This window comes from Camelus ferus, chromosome 1, assembly GCF_009834535.1.
Source record: "Camelus ferus isolate YT-003-E chromosome 1, BCGSAC_Cfer_1.0, whole genome shotgun sequence".
NCBI lineage: Eukaryota > Metazoa > Chordata > Mammalia > Artiodactyla > Camelidae > Camelus > Camelus ferus.
The window spans coordinates 96,294,362-96,313,828 of NC_045696.1; the positions used below are offsets into that span (position 1 = coordinate 96,294,362).

Sequence of the window (19,467 nt, forward strand, 5' to 3'; positions counted from 1 at the left end):
GACAACCCATTTTTTCAAATGGGAAAAGGATCTGAGTCGGCATTTCTCCAAAGATAAACAAATGGATGATAAGCACATGAAAAGATGCTCAACATCGTCAGCCACCAGCGAGTGCAAATCCAAACCACAGCAAGGTACCACTGGGACAGTTACAAACAAAAAGACAGATAATAACAACTTCTGGTGATAATCTGTGGAAATCAGAACCTTCCCGCATTGCTGGGTGTAGCCACTGTGGAAAGCGGTTTGGCATTTTCTCAAAAGGTTGAACATAGAGTCATCATCTAACTCACCAATTTCACAACTAGTTACACACCCAAGAGAAGTGAAAACACACGTCCACACACAGATCTGTACACAAATGTTTGCAGCAGCATGATTCATAATAGTCAAAAAGTGAAAGCAAGCCAAATGTCCGTCAACTGATGAACAAGTAAATAAAACGTGTCATATGCCTATAATGGAATAACCATTCAGACCTAAGAAGTCATGAACTACTGGTAAATACTACATGGATGAACCTTGAAAACATTACGCTAACTGGAAGAAACTTGTTTCAGAGAGCCACATATGTTATGATTCCACTTATACGAAATGTCCAGAATAGGCAAATCCATAGAGCTGAGGGGGACTGAGGGGAAATGGGAAGTGACTGCTAACGGGTACGAGACTCCTTCCAAGGAACACTCTACAATGTAGTGATGGTCTCACAACTCCGAACATATTCTAAACTACTGAACAGCACACTTAAAACGAACTGTAAAATGTGAATTATATCTCAGTAGAGCAATTATACAATTTTTTAATGTTTTCCCCAAATACGTTGCTGCCAATAAAAATTCATCATCATGAAGTGTAAGAAAAGACTGCTCCACACGGACAGAAAGTCACCCACTCTGACATGACATGGCCTTGAGGGGGCGGGGGTGGGGGAGGGAGAGAACAGGGGCAGGAACCAGCGTGGCCAGGAGTGAACAGTCAAACCCAGGTGGTAAGTGATAGAATCTTTGTTACAGTCTCCTATCCCTGTATAGGTTTGAAACATCCATAATAAAAAGCTTTAAAAAGATAATCAGTTGCATTCTATAAAATGACCCCCAGGACACCTGAAACCCCCATTCAGGCGCCAGCCGCTGCTCACCCTGGGGATGAAAGCAGCAGTGGTGTGCAGGCTGGCTGCTGGGGTCAACAACAGCCCAAGTCAAAGGGCTGCCGCAGGGCAGGGGACGGGGGCCAGCAGGGAGCCAGCCGGGGGCTGGAACACTGCTTCCTGCTGAACGGTCAGGCAGGGAACTCAGGCCCTCTGGCTGGAAGGTAGGGGAAAGGGCTGGGGGAGACGGGCTGCTGGCACTCAGTGGAAGTGCTCTGGTGCCATCAATTACTGAAATCTTTTTTATGCTTTAGAAAAGTTTTCCTCTTAAACAGAATTTCCTACAGACGCTGGTGTTGAGTGAGAGGCAAATACTGGGTACCTGTTTTTGTCGGGGGGAATAATTCTGCCATTCTGCCATGTTGTTTTTTAACTGGCCGTTTCTCTCTGGTTTTATTTACTGTGATGACACTAAGTATTGTTACTTGGGAATCAAGGTGACAATTTAAGGTAAAATAAACACTATGGGTGTTTGGCAGCAAGCATTACATGCCTACTATGAGCCAGAAGCTCTCCAGGGGTCTGGTGCTACAAAGGTGAGGAGAAAGCAGCCCCTACGTGAGGCGATTCATCCTCCAGGTAGGGGGACACAGGGACACAGACACTGACAGAAGCGAGGTAAGTGCTCTGCCAGCCATGGGACACAGGAGTGGAAGCAACAGGATGTGCGAGCCACGTCTCGAAAGGAGGGACAGAGGAGTTCCACAGACAGAAGCAGCAGTGTGTAATGTCCCAGGCCACGCAGACAGCAGCGAGGCAACAGGAGAGAGGGTCATCCTTGAGGCAAGCCCGGCAGGTGGCCCAGCCAGGGGGGCCTCAAACACTAGTGCACAAAATGATCACCAGAGGGCGCACATCAGACACACAGATTTAGCTCCAACTGGAGATTTCAACCCGGTAAGTCTGGAGTGGGGTCCAGAAATCTGCCATTGATAACCAGTAGCCCAGGCAGTGACAAGCTGTGGAGTTTGCTTTTTTACCACAAATGATTCAAAGCCACTGGAGGATTTTAAGGAACGATGAGATAAGATATGTAAATTAAGACTCTCTCAGAAGTTGTGGGGGAGACGAATTGAAAGGAGGCTGCAAAGTCCAGTGGGAAGGTGACTGAGGGGGGAACAAGAGAGTCAGGTGGCATCTGTCACTAACCTGATAGTGGAGAGAAAAAGAGAGCGGCAGGCGGCTTCCAGATTTCCCAGGAGGGCAGGTGGCTGAGCAGAGCACGGTGCCATCGAAAGAGATGTGAACACAGAGCCAGAGGGGTGGGGGGGTGCTAAATTCAATGTGTTTGTTTTCATTAACCTGTTGTTTTAATTCAGGACCAGGTAGTTCACCCATATTTAGCTCTTTCAGAAAACTTCTCCTAATTTCTCCAGTCTCCCCCTCTTTTCCTGTATGATCACAGGTAATTATATGTACTGACTGTTGCTCCATGTTTTAGGTCTACATCTTGTTTCCCAAAAAAATGCCTTTAAGGGAGCCCCCTTGAAGGCAGATAGCACAGCCTCCAGTTGGTTACAATTCTCTACAGCATGTACTCCAATGCAGAGAATCTTAATATGTATTTTTTTTAACCTAAATCACTCTTTATTCAAAAGAAATATAAGAAGTTCTCTGAATGCATTTCTCCAAGAAATTCAAAAGCAATCACGAGCAGACATTACTTTGATTTCATCAAAAATTTAACCGACTGTAAACACGCACGCACACACCAACAAACACCACTGCCACACACGGGCACTCTTACCATGGAACAGACTGTGACACTTTTACTTTAGAAAAAGCTGAAGTATGTTTCCACAGGGCAACAGTGTGGAATTCAGAGTCACACTGCAGCACATTAAACTTGGTGAGAACTTTTAAAAGTTTATATAAATCAGGAAAGAACAACGGTGGTTGACAGAGCCTCGGGGAGGGGAGAGAGGGGAGTTTATTCAACGAGCATAGAGATTGTTTTAAAAGATGAAAAAGTTCCGGGGATCTGTTGCACAACAATGTGCAGATAGTTGACACCGTACTATACACATTAAATGGTTAAGAGGATAAATTTTATGTGTTTTCCACCACAATTTTTAAGTCTTTGTAAATTTTACACATCCAATTAACTGAACAGCTATACATCTGGAAAAAGATTCAAAGTCTTCCAATTTTTGTTAAGGCCCAAGCAGCAAGTACTTGCCTTTATAATATTATCTAAGAAGAACTGAAATTCTAATGCATTCCCTGAACTTCCTTCAAAACTTTTCCATAAAACACATTTTTACAGCAAGGTATCTTCCAGAAAAGGTATCAACAATGACAAAAATAGAGAGTAATAATTTGGGACTGAGATTAGAACTTTTTCTTCACATCCAAGTTACACTTGCCAATGTCTTAGAGTCCAATAGCTCGATGTGACTTCCTGTGAAAATAGCAGCCCACTGTCCATAACCCCTCCCCTCCAATTTCCATTCTGCGAAAGCATTTTCAACTCTTTCATCCATTGTGTTCCTTTGGTTTTCCTCTTTATCTCTAAGCAACATATTTGCAGTTGTACTTCCTGATTTTAAGCATTATCTATTGGCTTCCTACTATGATAGAATATTCAGCTCTCTTTTACTTCCCACCAAGACGTTATGTACTTACATATTTCCTTTCTTCCCAACATATAGCAGATTTTAATTCTGAAGCTAGTCTATGTTTCTAGCAGGGTAAAACAAATAAGTAACCATGTCCTTGCTACCAGAAATCATTCACTGTCCACGTAACAGATATGAGATAAACATAAAAATCAAAGAAATTAATAAAACTCTTTAATGTTAACTAGAGATGTTACAGATAAATTGGAAATAGGAATATAAACTCCCATATGCATGCACAACATGTGTGCACACACTTGCACACACAGATATACATATAACCATCCATCCACTGCAGGACATAGATGCCATGACATCCTGGTAGCAATGAGAAACTTCAGCACCTAGATCTTGATTTCTAAATATCATTTCCCACCAGAAAGAAGTAAGGTTCCACAGAGAAATGGCTGACTGCAGATCTGAGGCAGAAAAAACACAAGATGAGCCTGGGACATCATTGGATGCCAAAAAGCAAGGAGGTGCTCTAAGTCAAATGGTATCGTGTCAAAGGATACAAAAGAGCTTGAAACATCTTCCACTGGCCAACTCTGAGACAATCTGAACACTAAAATGAACCATGAGTGTAAATGGTTGTAAAATACTGAATGACTGAATATTCGTGAGCCCTAACAATGACCAAAGATAATTTTTTTAAATAAGAAAAAAACTCATTTATTACAACTAACTATGCAACTGCAGCAATTCTTATTCTGAAAACTGACAATCAAAGGCGTTTACTCAGCCTTTTTTAGAAAGAACTATGGCTTGGCACAGTTGATGAGGGGAAGCCCATTTTCAGAAGAATGCCAGCATCTAGCCATTCTCAAGGAAATGACAGTTTGGGGCTTGGTTCATCAATGGATGCTACAACCTTTACATGAAAGATGCTGAGGAAAGGGACAGCTGCAGTGGCCAAAGCTGTACTAGCAGGTCCTGTCCCTTCTTTTGGAGAGTGGTTTTTACCAGATAGCCAGAGTTACCTCACCAACTAAAGCGTATTCTTCATGACTAAGTAAAGCACGCATTTAAATTGTGCTTATGCAAGCACTTCTGTCCAGCCCTCAGGGTTATTTTCATAGTAAGCAAGGCAGATATCTCCTTTATGAAAAATAAGGAACAAGGAACATGTGAAAATGTGGAGGCAATCTTGACCTGAAGCTAAAAGCTTGTCCCTGGAATCAGAAAAGTTAGTACGTGCTGTCTTCAAGGACTCGAACTGAAAGTAAGCTGGTTGGCTCAGATAAGAAACCAGACTGTCAATTATGTGTTTAGCAGGGCTTATTTTTGCAGTCCAAATGGCTCAGTGAATATGTCACAAATTAATGACCCACCATGCAAGAAGGGTAGCTGTTTCTTCTTTGTATTGTGGGGGCGATAAGGATAGTGGTTCCAAGAGTATAGTTCACCAAGGAAAGTCTCTCACCCACCCCAACAAAACCTCAGGGGTACAGAGGAAACAACTGGGGGTCAACAGAGCAGCTCCCTGGGCAGTTTAACCACGAAGCATTTTAAGCTTCTTCTAATCCATCTGTTTCCCCCCAAAAAAGGCCTCATGCCTGTGATACATCTTGTCACTTTTCACCATATTGAACACCAAGTAACTCCTAGCCAGAATTAGAGATGCTCATCTTGCAAGCAACTTCATCTGTCTCTCGTTTCTCTGGCCCCCTGGACCTGGCTGTGCTCTGCCTGCTCCCCATGGCACCCGGGGGAGCTGCAGCTGTGACTCCTCCTATGCTGCCCACAGCCCTCCGCGCTGCAGCCTGCTCCGTGCCCACAGCCCACCATCTTGCAGCCTGTTCCCTGCCCACAGCCTCCGGCGCTGCAGCCTGCTCCCTGCCCACAGCCCCCTACACTGCAGCCTGTTCCCTGCCCACAGCCTCCTGTCCTGCAGCCTGCTTCCTGCCCACAGCCCCCCATCTTGCAGCCTATTCCCTGCCCACAGCCCCCCGCGGCGCTGCAGCCTGTTCCCAGCCCACAGCCCCCCGTCTTGCAGCCTGCTCCCTGACAGCACCTTTCTCCCCTAGCCATGCTTCTTGGCTCCCGGAGCCCAGACCCACAACACGCACATCCCCCACGGTAACCATCACGCTGCAGCGGGGAGCAAAGAGCAAACACCTTCTGGGAAGTCCACTTCGTCTGTGCCAGCCGTTACTTGACTTCTGAGGCTCGGGTCCCTCACACACAGAAAGAATAAAACCTATATTGCAAGCACGTTATAATGATTACAAATAGTGTCTGTAAAGTTCCCAGGACAACGCATACAATAATTAATCGAGACTGGCTAGTGAGAACTGTAGTCCACGCCAGCCGAGGCATCCTATTAATAGTCTACACTCACTGGTCACTTACTGCACGGCGGGCACTACTCTAAACGCTGTAGAAGTACTGACTCATTTCATCCTTAGGAGGTACTGACAACTACTTCCATTTTACAGGCAAGAAGCAGCAAAATTCATAGTAATGAGGAGTCCTTCCACGGCTCCCCATTGTCCCCCACTCTAGCAAACAGGCCTCCCCACAGCCTGTCATCACGGCCCCACTGGTGACTGATGCACCAGATGAAAATAAACCGGGCAGCTCCGCCAGCCAGCCTGCCCAATGACCCTGTTTCTCTGCAGACACCATTCTTCTGCCGGAAATGCCACTCCCTGTGCAACAGACATCCAACTCTGTCCTCCTGGGAAATGTTGCTTTTTCCAGAACTATACTCAAACAGCACTTCCTCTGTGATCTCCCTGGGCTTCCCCAGCTCCGTGGGGCCCCCTCTGCCTTTCACTCACTTCACTGCTAGCTCTTCCTTTCTTCTCTAATATTGGATTGTCTGGCTGTGTGCCCCTATCCCCTCCGACTTGTGAACCCCGAGGGGGCAGTGATGACATTCTCCCCCTCTGTCTCCAGCGACCAGCATGAAGCCCAGCCCAGGCTTCAGGGCCTAGTTTGGACACACGTGCTGAGGGGCTCTGCGCCCACCTGCACAGCGGTGTCCTCATCTGTGAAGTGGAAATAAACTCTCTCTCTCACAGAGCTTCTGAATAATAAATCAGAGAATGGACAGAGTAAACACAGGGCCTAGCAAGTGTTCACTAAAATATGGGGGGTACCATGGTGCACCACTGCCATCCTGGGAGACCTGGGGAGGGACCAGCAATCCTCACACAAGCCAACAGGAAACACCTTCTTAGGGTCCAACAGTAAAAGGAGGAAGAAGCACCCCCTCCCCAGGCAGAAAAGCTCATTTTCACAACACGTGTCAGGAGCCGATTCAAGCTAGGACTGTCCGGAGGATGGAAACCCCGCTCGCTGCATAGGGGGATGCTGTACCACTCAAGGAACACTGCCACAGTGATGGCAAGAATGGCAGCAATACTGCAGCCACACAACAGACTCATGTAACTCGTTAACTCAGCAACAGTAAGACTCCTCCTTATTGTAAGGAAAATTCCTGCAGATAAATGTACAAGGCTCTGTGCTATTTACTATAAAGCCCCAGTTTCCAGTCTGTTCGAAGAGTTTAATTACGTAACTCTGTGTAAGTTTTACTCTTATATTTTTAAGTATTAGCTAGTGCATTTTAAATGCTTTTCTCTGGTGAGCTCAAAACATTGAAGACAACTAAATATCCTTGTTTTAAAAATGAAACTTCGTTCAATTCCAAAAATTACTGGAACCCAAATACGTATTATGCCTGGTGTTCCTTCCCTCGAGTCTGGTCCACTCACCTATTAGAAGGCATTTTCTAAGCATCATGTTCACCGTAACCACCTTTTTAGGTCTCATGCAAGACGGAGAATTACAATCTCTTCTTCCAAGCTTCCCTAATTCACCTCTATTTAAAAACCTCTGCTGTGATGTTAGGATGTGTCCAGGTCAAATAATTCTTTGACGCCCCCTCCCGAAATCACACGTCAAACCTCACCCAGAAAGCCAAGGCCCCTCCTGCTCCTCTCCCCTTTGGGTACACACTGCACGGGGTACGTCCCTGCCTGGTGCAGGCTCCCCAGGGCAGCAACTCACTGAATCCACATCTTAGATCTGTAACTCTCTGCATAGTGACAGTGAGGATCTCTGTGTTGCTACGTTTAAAGAATTTACACAACAGGCCTGCTCCCTTGTTGCCGTTAGCCCACTTAACTTGAGGAAAAACTCTCTTCAATAAAACCAAGCAGCAGTGCTTAACACCTCTGTTCCAACACTGAATGTAGGAACTGAAAACAAAACATACGTTTCTATTACAAAGGAATAAAGGCCATTTCTACTGAACACACTTTATAAATCCTAAGAACAATCATCAAGTCAACGGAGGCCATAAAACCAACGCCAGAAAAGGGTGACACTCGCTAGTCAATCTTGCCCCAAACGTGCCGAACGATTCTTTTCACTATCAAAGCCAGAACATAGAATCTATTACTGCAAGTTAATCTTCTGAAGTGTATGCAGTTTAATCCAATCCAACACATATATATGTGTGTGCTTGCTTGGCTGTATAGCTTGCTTGGAGTGTGAAACTTGCCGCATTATGCCTGTGTCTACACAGCCAAATGCTTCCAAACGCACTGTGTAATTTGCTAAAGGAAGCTGAAGGAGGTGCTAAAGACAAAGTAGAGCGATATCAGGTGGAGCAGTGATAGCAAACCAAGATCAGATATTTGAAACTGGGTGCTCTTTTCATATAGTATAAATAGTGCACTACATTTGCATTTTTAAAACACAGATAAGAATATAGAAAGAGCAATTGGATAGTTATCTAGTTAAATTGCCTATTAATTAATTACAGAATAAAACAGTAACTTTGCGGTGGAGAAATCCGCATCACATTGCTCAAAAGATCAAAGTTCTCACAGCCGGTCCTAGGACAAGGCGATGGGAGGTACTGAGATGCTCTCAGCGGCACTTCAGCGATCCTCCCACCAAAAGTGCAAAACTGAAAAACTGAATCTGTTCTAAGCCCCTGGACAAACACAAATCAAGGGATATTCTAACAAAATAACCCTGTCCCTTTCAAAAATGTCAGGGCCAAAAACAAGAAAGGCTGAAGAACATGACAAAGGCCACATGGCCTGTGGATTGGATCAAGGCTGAGAAGACCCAAGTGCGGAGAGAGGAAGGACTTTGCTGTCAATCACCCAGCCACGTAGCAGCAGCGCTGGGATGAATACAGCCCAAAGATTCAGTGAGTTTACAAAGTCTCTCTCCGAGATGCTGGACCTAAGTGGTTAGGGGGGATCTCCTTAAATTCATGCATTTTAAAAATACTTTTGGCCTAAAGCATTTTTTAGGTCAAAGCTTTTAAACTCTACTGTGAGAAAAGCACAGTAGGCACTTGATATTCATGGCTTTAATGTTCACACATTTTAATGCATACGAATAACCATAAAGATCATGTAATACTTTGTAAATAAACTGAATCGAAAACAGACTCATATGTGTTGTGTGGTTTATGAAAGAAGAGGAAATACAGCTGGTGGGTGAACCTAATCAAACACCCACAGAATAGCGGGTATGCAAATAACAGAAATTTTAGCTGGCGGGGGGAGGGGGTTAGGAAACAATCCTCCCCCCAAAGCAACTGGTCACACTGGTAAGAAAATTAATAGGAGAAGTAACAAATCCAAAAAGAAGTCCGTGATGTTCTGAGTAGAACATGGGAGCCAGGCTTCCCTCCATTCACAGAGGAAATTACGTGGTCCTGGTCAACACCTTTACATCCCGGACTCCTAGAAACTCTAGCTACACATTCTTCACAATGATGATCAGACCTTCATTTGTCCTAAAGCTGCTTTACATTTCATTTGGTAGAATCATCCCTGCATGATCACCTTTTTTTTTGCCTTTCTGTGACAGTTAAAATCAGATTAAACTGAACATCAAGGAAAACATGAACAGAAACAAGTTATCAGAAAACATGAGCAGCAGCTGAGGAACAGAGGAGTCTCTCTCCACTGCAGCCAGTGATGCTGGTGCTTCCAAGGACCATGAACTGGGGGAAATTAGAGGGGGGAAAAAAGCATGTGTGCATCTGCACACACACAAATGCTTCAAGACTAATTATTCACTTATTTATGAAAAAATGACTGAGCATCTGTATGCATGGAGACCCAGCAAGGAACAAACCTGACAAAATTTCTCACAAAGACACACTGTAGTGGAGAGTCAGCAGAGATAGGTGATCAATAAAGTAAAATATAGCATGAGAGGCATTAAGAGCTAAGAAGAAAAGTGAAGCAGGACAGGCAGACGGGGCGCCAGGGAGATGGTGTTTTGGCTGGAATGGTCCGAGAATGCTTCTCTGAGGAAGTGCCCTCTGAGCCAAGCTGGCAGTGGGGGACGGCGAGGCCGGGGAACATCGGAGGGTGGGGGGGACAGTGGTACCCCCGGTCAACGCCTGAGGTGGAAACTGCGCACAGGCCACTGGTGGCAGCAGAGGTACCGGTCCGAGTGAGACAGGCAGCTGTGAGAGGGTGCCGCGCACAGGCGTGCGGCCTGATTTCTGTCTCAGCGGGATCTATGAAGTAGAAAGTCATCGTTAGGGGAGCAAGAGAAGAAACAAGACCAGCTAGAGGCCCTGCAATAAACAGCGCAGGCAAAGTGGTGGTGGCGGTGGTGGTGGTGCTCTGGGGCCAGAGGAGTGACAGCGCAAGGAAGAACACGCTGTCGGATTCTGACTGTATTCCGAAAGTAAAGCTGGCAAGATTCCTGAGAGAGTGAATGCAGAGTTGTGAGAGAAAGATCAAAGTCCAGGGTGACAATATGGTTTTTACCTTCACCTACCCAATGACTCCGTGTAACATTTACTAAGGAGAAGTCTGAGGAAGGAGCAAGTTTAGAGCTGGTGAGAAATCAAGACTTTGATTTGATATACGTTAGGGTTCAGCCTAGTCATCATCAAAGTAGAGGTGGCTAGTTAAGCGACTAGATATCCAGGTTGTGGGGAGAAGTATTAATAAATGCAATGGACATATGTGTAGAGAAAGACAGCTAGCTAGCAAGACAGATAGCTGGATACACAGATAGCAAGAATGCATATATGTGGGGGGAGGGTAGAGCTCAACTGGTAGAGTGTGTGCTCAGCATGCACAAGGTCCTGCCTGGGTTCCATCCCCAGTACCTCCATTAAATAAATAAACCTAATTACCATCCCCCTCAAAAAAACTCAATAAACAAATAAATAGATTAGATAGATTAGACAAATAGACAGACAGAAAACCCTATTTTTAAAAAAAGAATTGCACATATGTGTTTGTGTATGATGTAGGAAAGTTCAAGAAGGAAAACATGGAGAACGGAGAAAAGAAACTTAAACACTGTATTTTACCTACTTCAGCACCATTTGAAGATATTGTAATGAGAAGGTACTATTTTAGTAATAAAAACGGGCATTCTTCTTGTTTCCCCCCATAACATAATAAGCTGGTGAAAAAACATTAGATGTAGACTTAACAAAAGACTCCTATGAAAACGACACTCAGAGACAATCATTGTTAACTTTGTCAATTATTTCCTCACATTTTTTTCTTGATATGTACATACATACACTACACAGTGTTATTTTAAGTATCGTTCACTTTTGCTTATTTGTTTTAACACACATGAGGTAACGCTGACCTCAAAGTGGGCAGTCATGGAATTAGGCCATTTTTTTGTTTTGAATTTAAGTCTTCATGCTTTTCAAGTGGGCTCCACCCTCCAGTCCACTAAGGCCCCCAACCTGTGCCCAAGCCCTTCACCCGACTCACTTATCTAGGATGCCGTCTGGATCTGAGGACATCTGTACTTTCTGACCCTGCCTCTCAGAGCTCTGTAGTTGAGGGGTCTTCCTTAAAAAATCATGTTTCTATTTCATAAAGAATTATTTGTAAAACCTAATCTTTAAGTGGACATCTTCATAAATAATTCTCTGTGCACATCTCTCCTGTAGCATCAAAACTTTTATAAACAATGTTTTAGCACCACCTCAAGGAGTCACTGTCTAGTCACCAAACAGCAAAGACTGACTGAAAATAGTTTCCTTCAGTTCATTCAATGAATATCTACCACAAGCCAGTGCATGTGTGTGTCTGTGTTTCTGTGTGTGTATGGGGGTGGTGACAGACACAAAATCTTAAAGGATAATTTCAGACAGAGAAATGTGCTGTGAATAAAGTAACAACACATGAGAACATAACTGGGAGGAAGGTGAGAAAGAGATGAAATGCTATCTAGTATTTAGTGAGGTGGCCAGAGAGAACCTCCAGGGGAAATGACCCTTGCGCCAAAGTCTCAGTGAAGAGTGGGAAGCGGGCAAACACCCCAGGGAAGAGCAACCTGGGTACAGGGAGGAGGAAACGCAGAGCGCCGAGAAAGGGAGCTGTGTGGCACTTAGAGGACAGGAGGGAGGCTGTGTGGCTGGAACACTGCAGGAAGAGGGCGCAGATCGCGGACGGCGCCGAGGGCCACGGGAAAGAATCTGGATCTTTACTCTAAGTGTCATGAGAAACTACCATAAAGTTGTAACCAGGGACACGATATGATCTGGTGGAGGCTGGAGGATCAGCACAGCAGTTGTGGGGAGACTAGAACAGAATGTGAGGAGCAAAAAAAAGGGCAGGAAGGCCAGTTAGGAGGCTGCCACCGTAGCCGAGCCAAGAGATGAGCGGGGCTTGAAGCAGCATTTCAGCAACTGCAGTGGTGAAAGGTGTGCAGACCGGAGCATTCTGGAGGGCAGAGCAACAGGACTTGCTGATGGAATCCGGGATCTGCCCCTGGGTGAGCAGGACCAGCCCCCCACCCACTCCACGGGCGACCCCTGGCCTTCTCAGGACTCACCTCGCCACTGTGTACCGCAGGCACAGGAAACAATTACTCACAGAATCACTGGTGAAATGTAAGACATATCATACTGTCTCACTTACCCAAATTGGGATCAGTACTCTGACGTTTCTTAATTTTCGCTTCAGAAATAGCAGAGTAATAGGCACAAGTCATCTTGATCAGCCACGCTGCTCGAACCATTGGCACTGAATACTTAGCTAAATATGCAAAAACATCTTCTTTTTTACTAAAGATGGGGACCTAAAAAGAAATAACATATTTTTAATCATCACAGATTATGTCTGTCGCTAGGCAAGAAAAGGGAAGCAAAAGAAAGAGACTGAGTTCCTGCCGGCTATAACAAAGTATACCCTGAATGGGTTTTCAAACAGCACATGCAGTTTGAAAAAATATATATATATAAGCAAATTGTAAGAGAAAAGAATCAAACTATGTTTAGCACGTTGGCAACACAGTTTTATCAGTTGTGCTCTCTTACTTATGAAAACAAATTATTTTCAAATTCTCAGATGCCTAAAGCCACTCATCATATCAACAAAATAGGGAAAATAATTTCCTGACAGTCCTCCAAGGAATTTATCTCAAAATTGGAAGGGACAGATCAAGTGAAAAGCTATCACTACTCTGCACTTTATCGAAGAACACTTTTGTATAAAGTTTTTCAACTGTAATATTTCATAAGAATGACAATTTCCAGAAAGCTTCTAAAAGTGCCCTTAGCCCAAAATTTAAAATAGAGGCTAAAGGGATGAATCAGTGGATCTGCCTAATAAGCACTGAGCTGGAAATAGCTGGATAATTAATTCACTAGTTGAAAGTAGGCACTTGGGGCAGTTAATTATTTCTTCCAGACCACAAAGATACTATTTAGCAAATTAGTATCCCAATGAACTGCTGAATGGCTTGAAAGAGTTAATCCACTCTTCTAGAATTCCTCATAAATATCCTAGGAATAGCCCATTCATCTAAATATGATCTATCCAATTTATCAATACAGAGTAACACAGTGGATAAAGAGTATGTTGGCTGCAAGGCAGCAGGATGGAAAAAGTGAGACAGAGAAGTGGGCATGCCCCCACACCCATGATGAGCACCCCTGTGTACCGTTCCTGGCCCCCACCTATATGGTTAAATCCATCACTCCCAGACTCTTTATCAATGTGACAATACCAACCCTGTCCGCCGCCCAGGAGGGTTAGAAGGATAAAGCAAAAGAATTTCATGTATCAAAATTATAACAACTTTCAGTTTGTTCCCAGTTCCAAGGATTTTTCCATGCCCCCGCCAAGGTGTTTCCAAGCCATGGACCTAACCTTCTCTTCTATGAGGATCCTGGAAACCACAACCACGGACATGACTAGCCCGGTCTCTATGCCCCAAACTCTTGCTTGATTTTGTGTTGAAAATCAAAGCTTCAAACCAGTGAACTGATTGATATAGCACGGCATTTTTCTCTTAGTCAAGTCCGCATTTAGACAGTGAATTTTTTGCATTATACATATGGTACAAATCTGAGTATTCACAATCTTGGTACAAAGTGTGATTCTAGAATTAAAAAGTACGTGTTTTCTGTACACAGCCCTCCCTTTAAAACAAGTTATTTCACGTGGTTCTTCCAAAAGAAACATCAAGCTGTTTGAATGATGAGGAAAGCTGCCTAGTTGGGCAGGAGATGCGGTGTGTCCATATCCTGTATTTCACGGGCAATTGAATAGACTTCTGACTGTGTACAGTTCCCGCCTTGCTTGCTGACTTTAGAATGTAACCCTCAGGACAGAGGCAACTACACTGCATGCACAGAACTCCAGGGGAGGCTAAAGACGCAGGGCTTCCTTTCTGCAGGCCACAGCGACACAACCTAACAAGAAAATGTCCTGAAATTTTGGCTCACAAGGCACATCCTTCATGGAGCACAAGGCTCTGAGTTTACTGTTGTCGAGGCCAGGGACAAGAAAGCCACAGACTTATACATTCAGTTCACGACCAGAGCTGCTGTTTCTCACCAGTACATATAGTACGGTATCAGGGAGTCAGACTTCAGCTGTCAGGGTCAGGTTCCCTCTCATTCAGATGTACCAGAAGACTATATATAAGATCAAGGTCTAAAAAATAGGCAAATGCAAAAAGTAAAGTTGGCGTCTCCAAAGAAACATTACTAACAGCACCTTTATGGATGCCTAAAGGATTTCTCTGGAACAGTAACTGACAAGAAGGGGGTTAAGGGGGAAGGGATGTTCTCAACACGTGAAACGTTTAGATGAAATAGCAAACAAAACTGAATCTTATATTAACAGAACAAGGCCACCCTCTCACTCACTGCCCCGACTGGCAGAACCCTTAGAGAAATGGTTGACTGAAATGAAGGGCTTTAGAATTCAGGAGAACATATGTGAAGAAAAGTTACTTAATTAAGGAAGAAGACACATTTTGATGGCTTTGTCAAATTTACAGTTTGGGCCAACTCAGGAAGGAAAACATGTTTACACTGACTCAAGTATGACTTCCCACTGTGATGGATCCCATTTTCAGCCAAGAAACCATCTGATTTCAACTTGTAGCTGAACTTAGGCAATCCCTGGGCAGCTGTTTGGTTTCTAAATCAAGCTGGAAGTGCATCTAAGTACCAAAAGAAAACTAAGACACCTAGCACGTGATGGTTTTCCATCACAAACGGGCTGCCCTGGTACTGCCTCTCCCCTCACATGCTGGTTGCCGTCTGCATCCTCTGTTTGCTAGGCAGTGGTAGAGGCGGACGGGAACTCTGGAGACCACAGAAATCCAAGTTGCCTGAAGTGAACACATCACCCCTGGTGAACTGCTCAAGACCTAGAAGGACATCCCTTCCAGCAAGAAGTCCCCTTTCCCAAATCTAGCTATGACCGTGATTGAATTAAAAGGCCTTTTACAGGTCACTGTTGACCCCTCTCTGTGGCTGAATACTTGGAGATCTGTGGAGCTTTATAGTAACAGAAAACCAGGTCCGGAAATCTGATCCATCCCATTTGGGAAACTGTTTTGAACTCTACATCAGAGCTGGAAGATGACTCAGGATCTGAGCAGGAAAACGAAGGTCTTCTGTATTAAGCCATCTCACAGATGAATACCAGAAATTAAAGAAGTATTTCAACTTTCCAATAGGAAGAACATGCAGAGAATGCAACCTTTTACCAGACTCTGAAAGAGCGTTCACCATCTCAAGAAGATGAAATGATGAGGAAAGGATGGGAAGGAATGACTCTTGAAATGCCCAAGAAATGAATACTTCAAGGTGTATTCAAATGGTTTTACAAAGATGACATCTTCAACTTTGCCAAGAATGAATGTCAGGCTTACCTGAGGGACACCTGACTTGGCCAGAGGCAGCTCCTAATAAAGAGAGAAGAACAATGGCTAACACACTGCACCAAAGTCCACCTCCCTCCTAACAGACAGAGACCATTACACCCCTAAATCAAGGGCATCAATCCCTCGCTAGTTCACTTTCAGGAAATACCCCCAAAAATGCATTCTAAAAGCTTATTAATTAAAAAAGAAAGAAAGAAAGAAAAATCTAAAAAGAAAGATGTCAGGCTGGCGACCTGGGAGTTGCAGGTACTAACCAACATGGAGTGTATGAACTATTGGTAGAAAGCCACTGAATTTTGAAGGTCGGCCTTTGACTTCTATGGCCTTCAGATACAATTCACAGGCCACCGCGGGCCCACGTGGTAAAGGTTCACCACTGGAAAAGAAATGCTGTGCGGGTCAGCCTGTGTGGAGAGAGAGGCACTACCTGAGTAGCAAGAGAGGGTTAAGCTGATTGTCGTGCTTTCCAAGGATTTCAGCTGCCTTCTACCACTTAAAATCTATGAAAAGCAACACAATGCTCTGACACTAGGGCAAAATAAAGCCAACGGGAGCCACAGGCATTGTTTGCAAAGAGCTGCTTTAGAAAACAAACACATAAAATCACACAGGAACGCTCTCCTCCAAACTCGGCCTGCACCAAACCATTCGTGAAAACAGTATGAAGAACAGAAGAGGGGCTCCCCTAAAACTAAAGAAAGGGTTTTAGGGGAGATGAGAAAGACCTGGGGGATTATCTGAAAGGTGTGCAAGAAGTCAGAGATCAAGACTAAGAAGGAAGTTTCTAGCTCTTAGCTAAATATCAAAAGACATTTCATATTATTGGGACTGTAAAACTGTTGAATCTGTGTAGTATTCCCACTCGAGGAAAATGATCAAAGGGAAAGATTTTAAAAGAACCCTCCCTCCCCTCCCCGCAGTCCCCTTCTCTCTCCACTCAAAAAAGCTAGGAGCTACAAGTAAGCCTGCTTGTTTTGTTCTGAAACTTCTTCAGAGACGTTTTTCCAGCACACACAGAATCACTACCTTTATTTCACTTGTTGGGAAGGAGACTTAGTTTAAGAATTTGGATGGATACTTTTCAAGACAAGGAAATAACATTAAAGCAAGGATTTCTATTTAACACATTTTAGACATCCTGACCTAAGAAAACTGAAAATGGAACAGAAATAAGTGAAGTCTCATTGCCTCTTCTTGATTTTAAAAACTTGTCTACCGAATATCCACATAAACAGCCTCATGTGCGGATTGTTTAGGTCTACAGGTCTACAGTCTGTCCCAGGCACCACATGGCGTCAAAATGAAGGGGGAAACAGCCTATGTGCAGTGCACACCTGGTGCAGGATACCTGTCACTGAGACTGAGGTTTGGAGAGAACTGGGGAAAAGAAATATATGCTTGAACATTATCTCAAATATCTTCATTTCTATAAGGCCTCAATTAAAACAATGCAAGAGATACTTAATACCTTTTTCGCCAAAATAGCAAGTGGTTTATTTCCTGCTAAGTCAGAGAACCAACTATGAATCGCACTCTGGGATCGAGCAGTAACCAGCCAATAATTATCTTTAGCATTAACTTGTGGTTTCTTCTTTCCGGTGTCCTGGAAAGTGTTAAGCTTTAGTTTCTCAGCTAATATGCTGCTAAAATAAGCTCCAATCTGTGGAAACAAGAGGAAAAAAGAAAAAAGTTTAAAGACAATAGGCAGGTATGTTAGTAAATATTAGTATTTTATTTCTGTTGTTTTAACTAAAAGTCTTTAAAGAGCCCATTGAAAAATAAATTGGGAATCTAAGTCCCTGAAGCCAAGAGTTGTGATTTCCTTACACTAATAAAGTGCAAAAACTCCCACAGTACCTTTGTTTCACTGCTAACGAGAACTTCAAGGAAAAAAGAAGAGCCTTTGAAAAAAATCTCTGTAAGATAAAATTAATTACATCCTGAATAAATTTCAAGAGATGGGGTTCTGCTTTAATCTTTAGCTGTACCTCTCCTTTTTCAGACTACACACCCATTTGGAGAGAATCTTCCTCCAGAGAGGTGTTGCACACAAAAGCAGAGCCTGGTAATCACACAGCAATCATTCTTGTCTTGTCTCATCTTGATAGCACATATTTTTGGAAAGGAAACTCTGTATTTACACTCAGTGCTTTAAAAAAAAAAAAAAAAAGAGCCTGGAGAAATCTAATTTATTTAAATGGCAAATTACAAAAGGTTCAATTAAATTAAGTATCAACATTTTTGACTGGGCTGCCAATTTCATGAGTGCAAGTGTTCCAAGAGAAAGCCAGCGCTGCTTGCTCTGAGTGGAGCAAAGTGGCAGAGGGAGCTTCTGTGAATGACCAGCGTTTTCACATTAACCAAATAAAAGGGAAGAGAAAGGGACAAGAAGGAAGCGGATATTGAGTGAGATCTAAATATGAAGTGAATCCACAGAAAACCTGCTGGAATTTCCAAGAATCCAATCAAAGCATCACATTTTGTCCCCTGGGAATTTCTTAATAATAGGAATGTGAACAACAATTTCTAATAAGTACCTTCAGTAAAGGGTAGCAGACAGTTGCAATCAAGATTAAAGCAAGATACCTACCCTGCTGAAGCAAAATAAGAATCATGCCATGAGCATGAGTTAATGCTCATGAGTCAATAAACAATTAGTCTATAGGTTGGAACACAGTTGTAAGCAATTAACCAAGTTTATCTACCAGGGTGAAAAGCTGGTACAATTTTTTTTTTAATGTGAACTGGCATTCCTTGATCCTTGTAATTGATGTACAATAAAAAAAAAGTCTGTTTGCTGTGTTGATGTACTATGCTAATAAAGATTAGAGTAATTAGAAAAAAAGAAGTATGAGCTTTACTTTTTTTTAAACTTCATAGTATGTTTTTTTAAGCAAAGTTCGTAGAATGTCCAAACAGAGAACAAATTAAATGCAAAAATTCAGCAAGAAACACTTATCTGAAAACAAGCAGCCAAGAGTAACAAATTGTTTACCTTTAAATTTCTCAATCAATATTTGGTCTTAACACCAAGGGCACAAGACACCTAAACTATGTAGACTGTTTTATATTTAGAAGTTCTCTTATTTGCAATTATGTAAGAGCATTTTCGTCATAATAAACAAAGGTCTAAAAAAATTTTAAATTCCTCTGAGTACTATCAAAGAAGACTATCCACAGTGATCTGAAAAGATTATTCAATTAAATCAAGCCAATCATTAAAGAGATTTGCAAAAATTGTTTTAAAAAAAGTCTGGGCAATCTCTTTTGCAATTATACTCTTTCCTATGTATTTAACAGCAGCAATGGAACACAGTGATATATATGTTTCACTTCCTAACACATCTTGTGAACAATTGCATAACTGTAAACAAAGTCAAAGTTTCCAAACAAGCAAGACCGGAGAAAATGCACATTAGGACAAGAAAAAAATCAAAACATGAGAATACATTTTAACAACAATATATTCATCTTATTCCAAAATCAAAAAAGAGCCTCACCCCAAAATCTGAATGTCTACATCCAAGTAACCACTTTGATTAG

General features: G+C 43.1%; 1 protein-coding gene across 1 annotated transcript in view; it reads right to left on the minus strand.

Annotated features, from left to right (window-relative positions):
- The window catches only part of MED12L (mediator complex subunit 12L), a 292,633-nt gene that overhangs the window by 241,895 nt on the left and 31,271 nt on the right, over nt 1–19,467 (minus strand). Inside the window, exons 4-5 of the mRNA XM_032486297.1 lie at nt 17,393–17,584; nt 12,660–12,819 (exon numbers count right to left, since the gene is read on the minus strand). Coding sequence (XP_032342188.1) covers nt 12,660–12,819; nt 17,393–17,584 — 352 coding nt within the window. The remainder of the gene's footprint in view (nt 1–12,659; nt 12,820–17,392; nt 17,585–19,467) is intronic.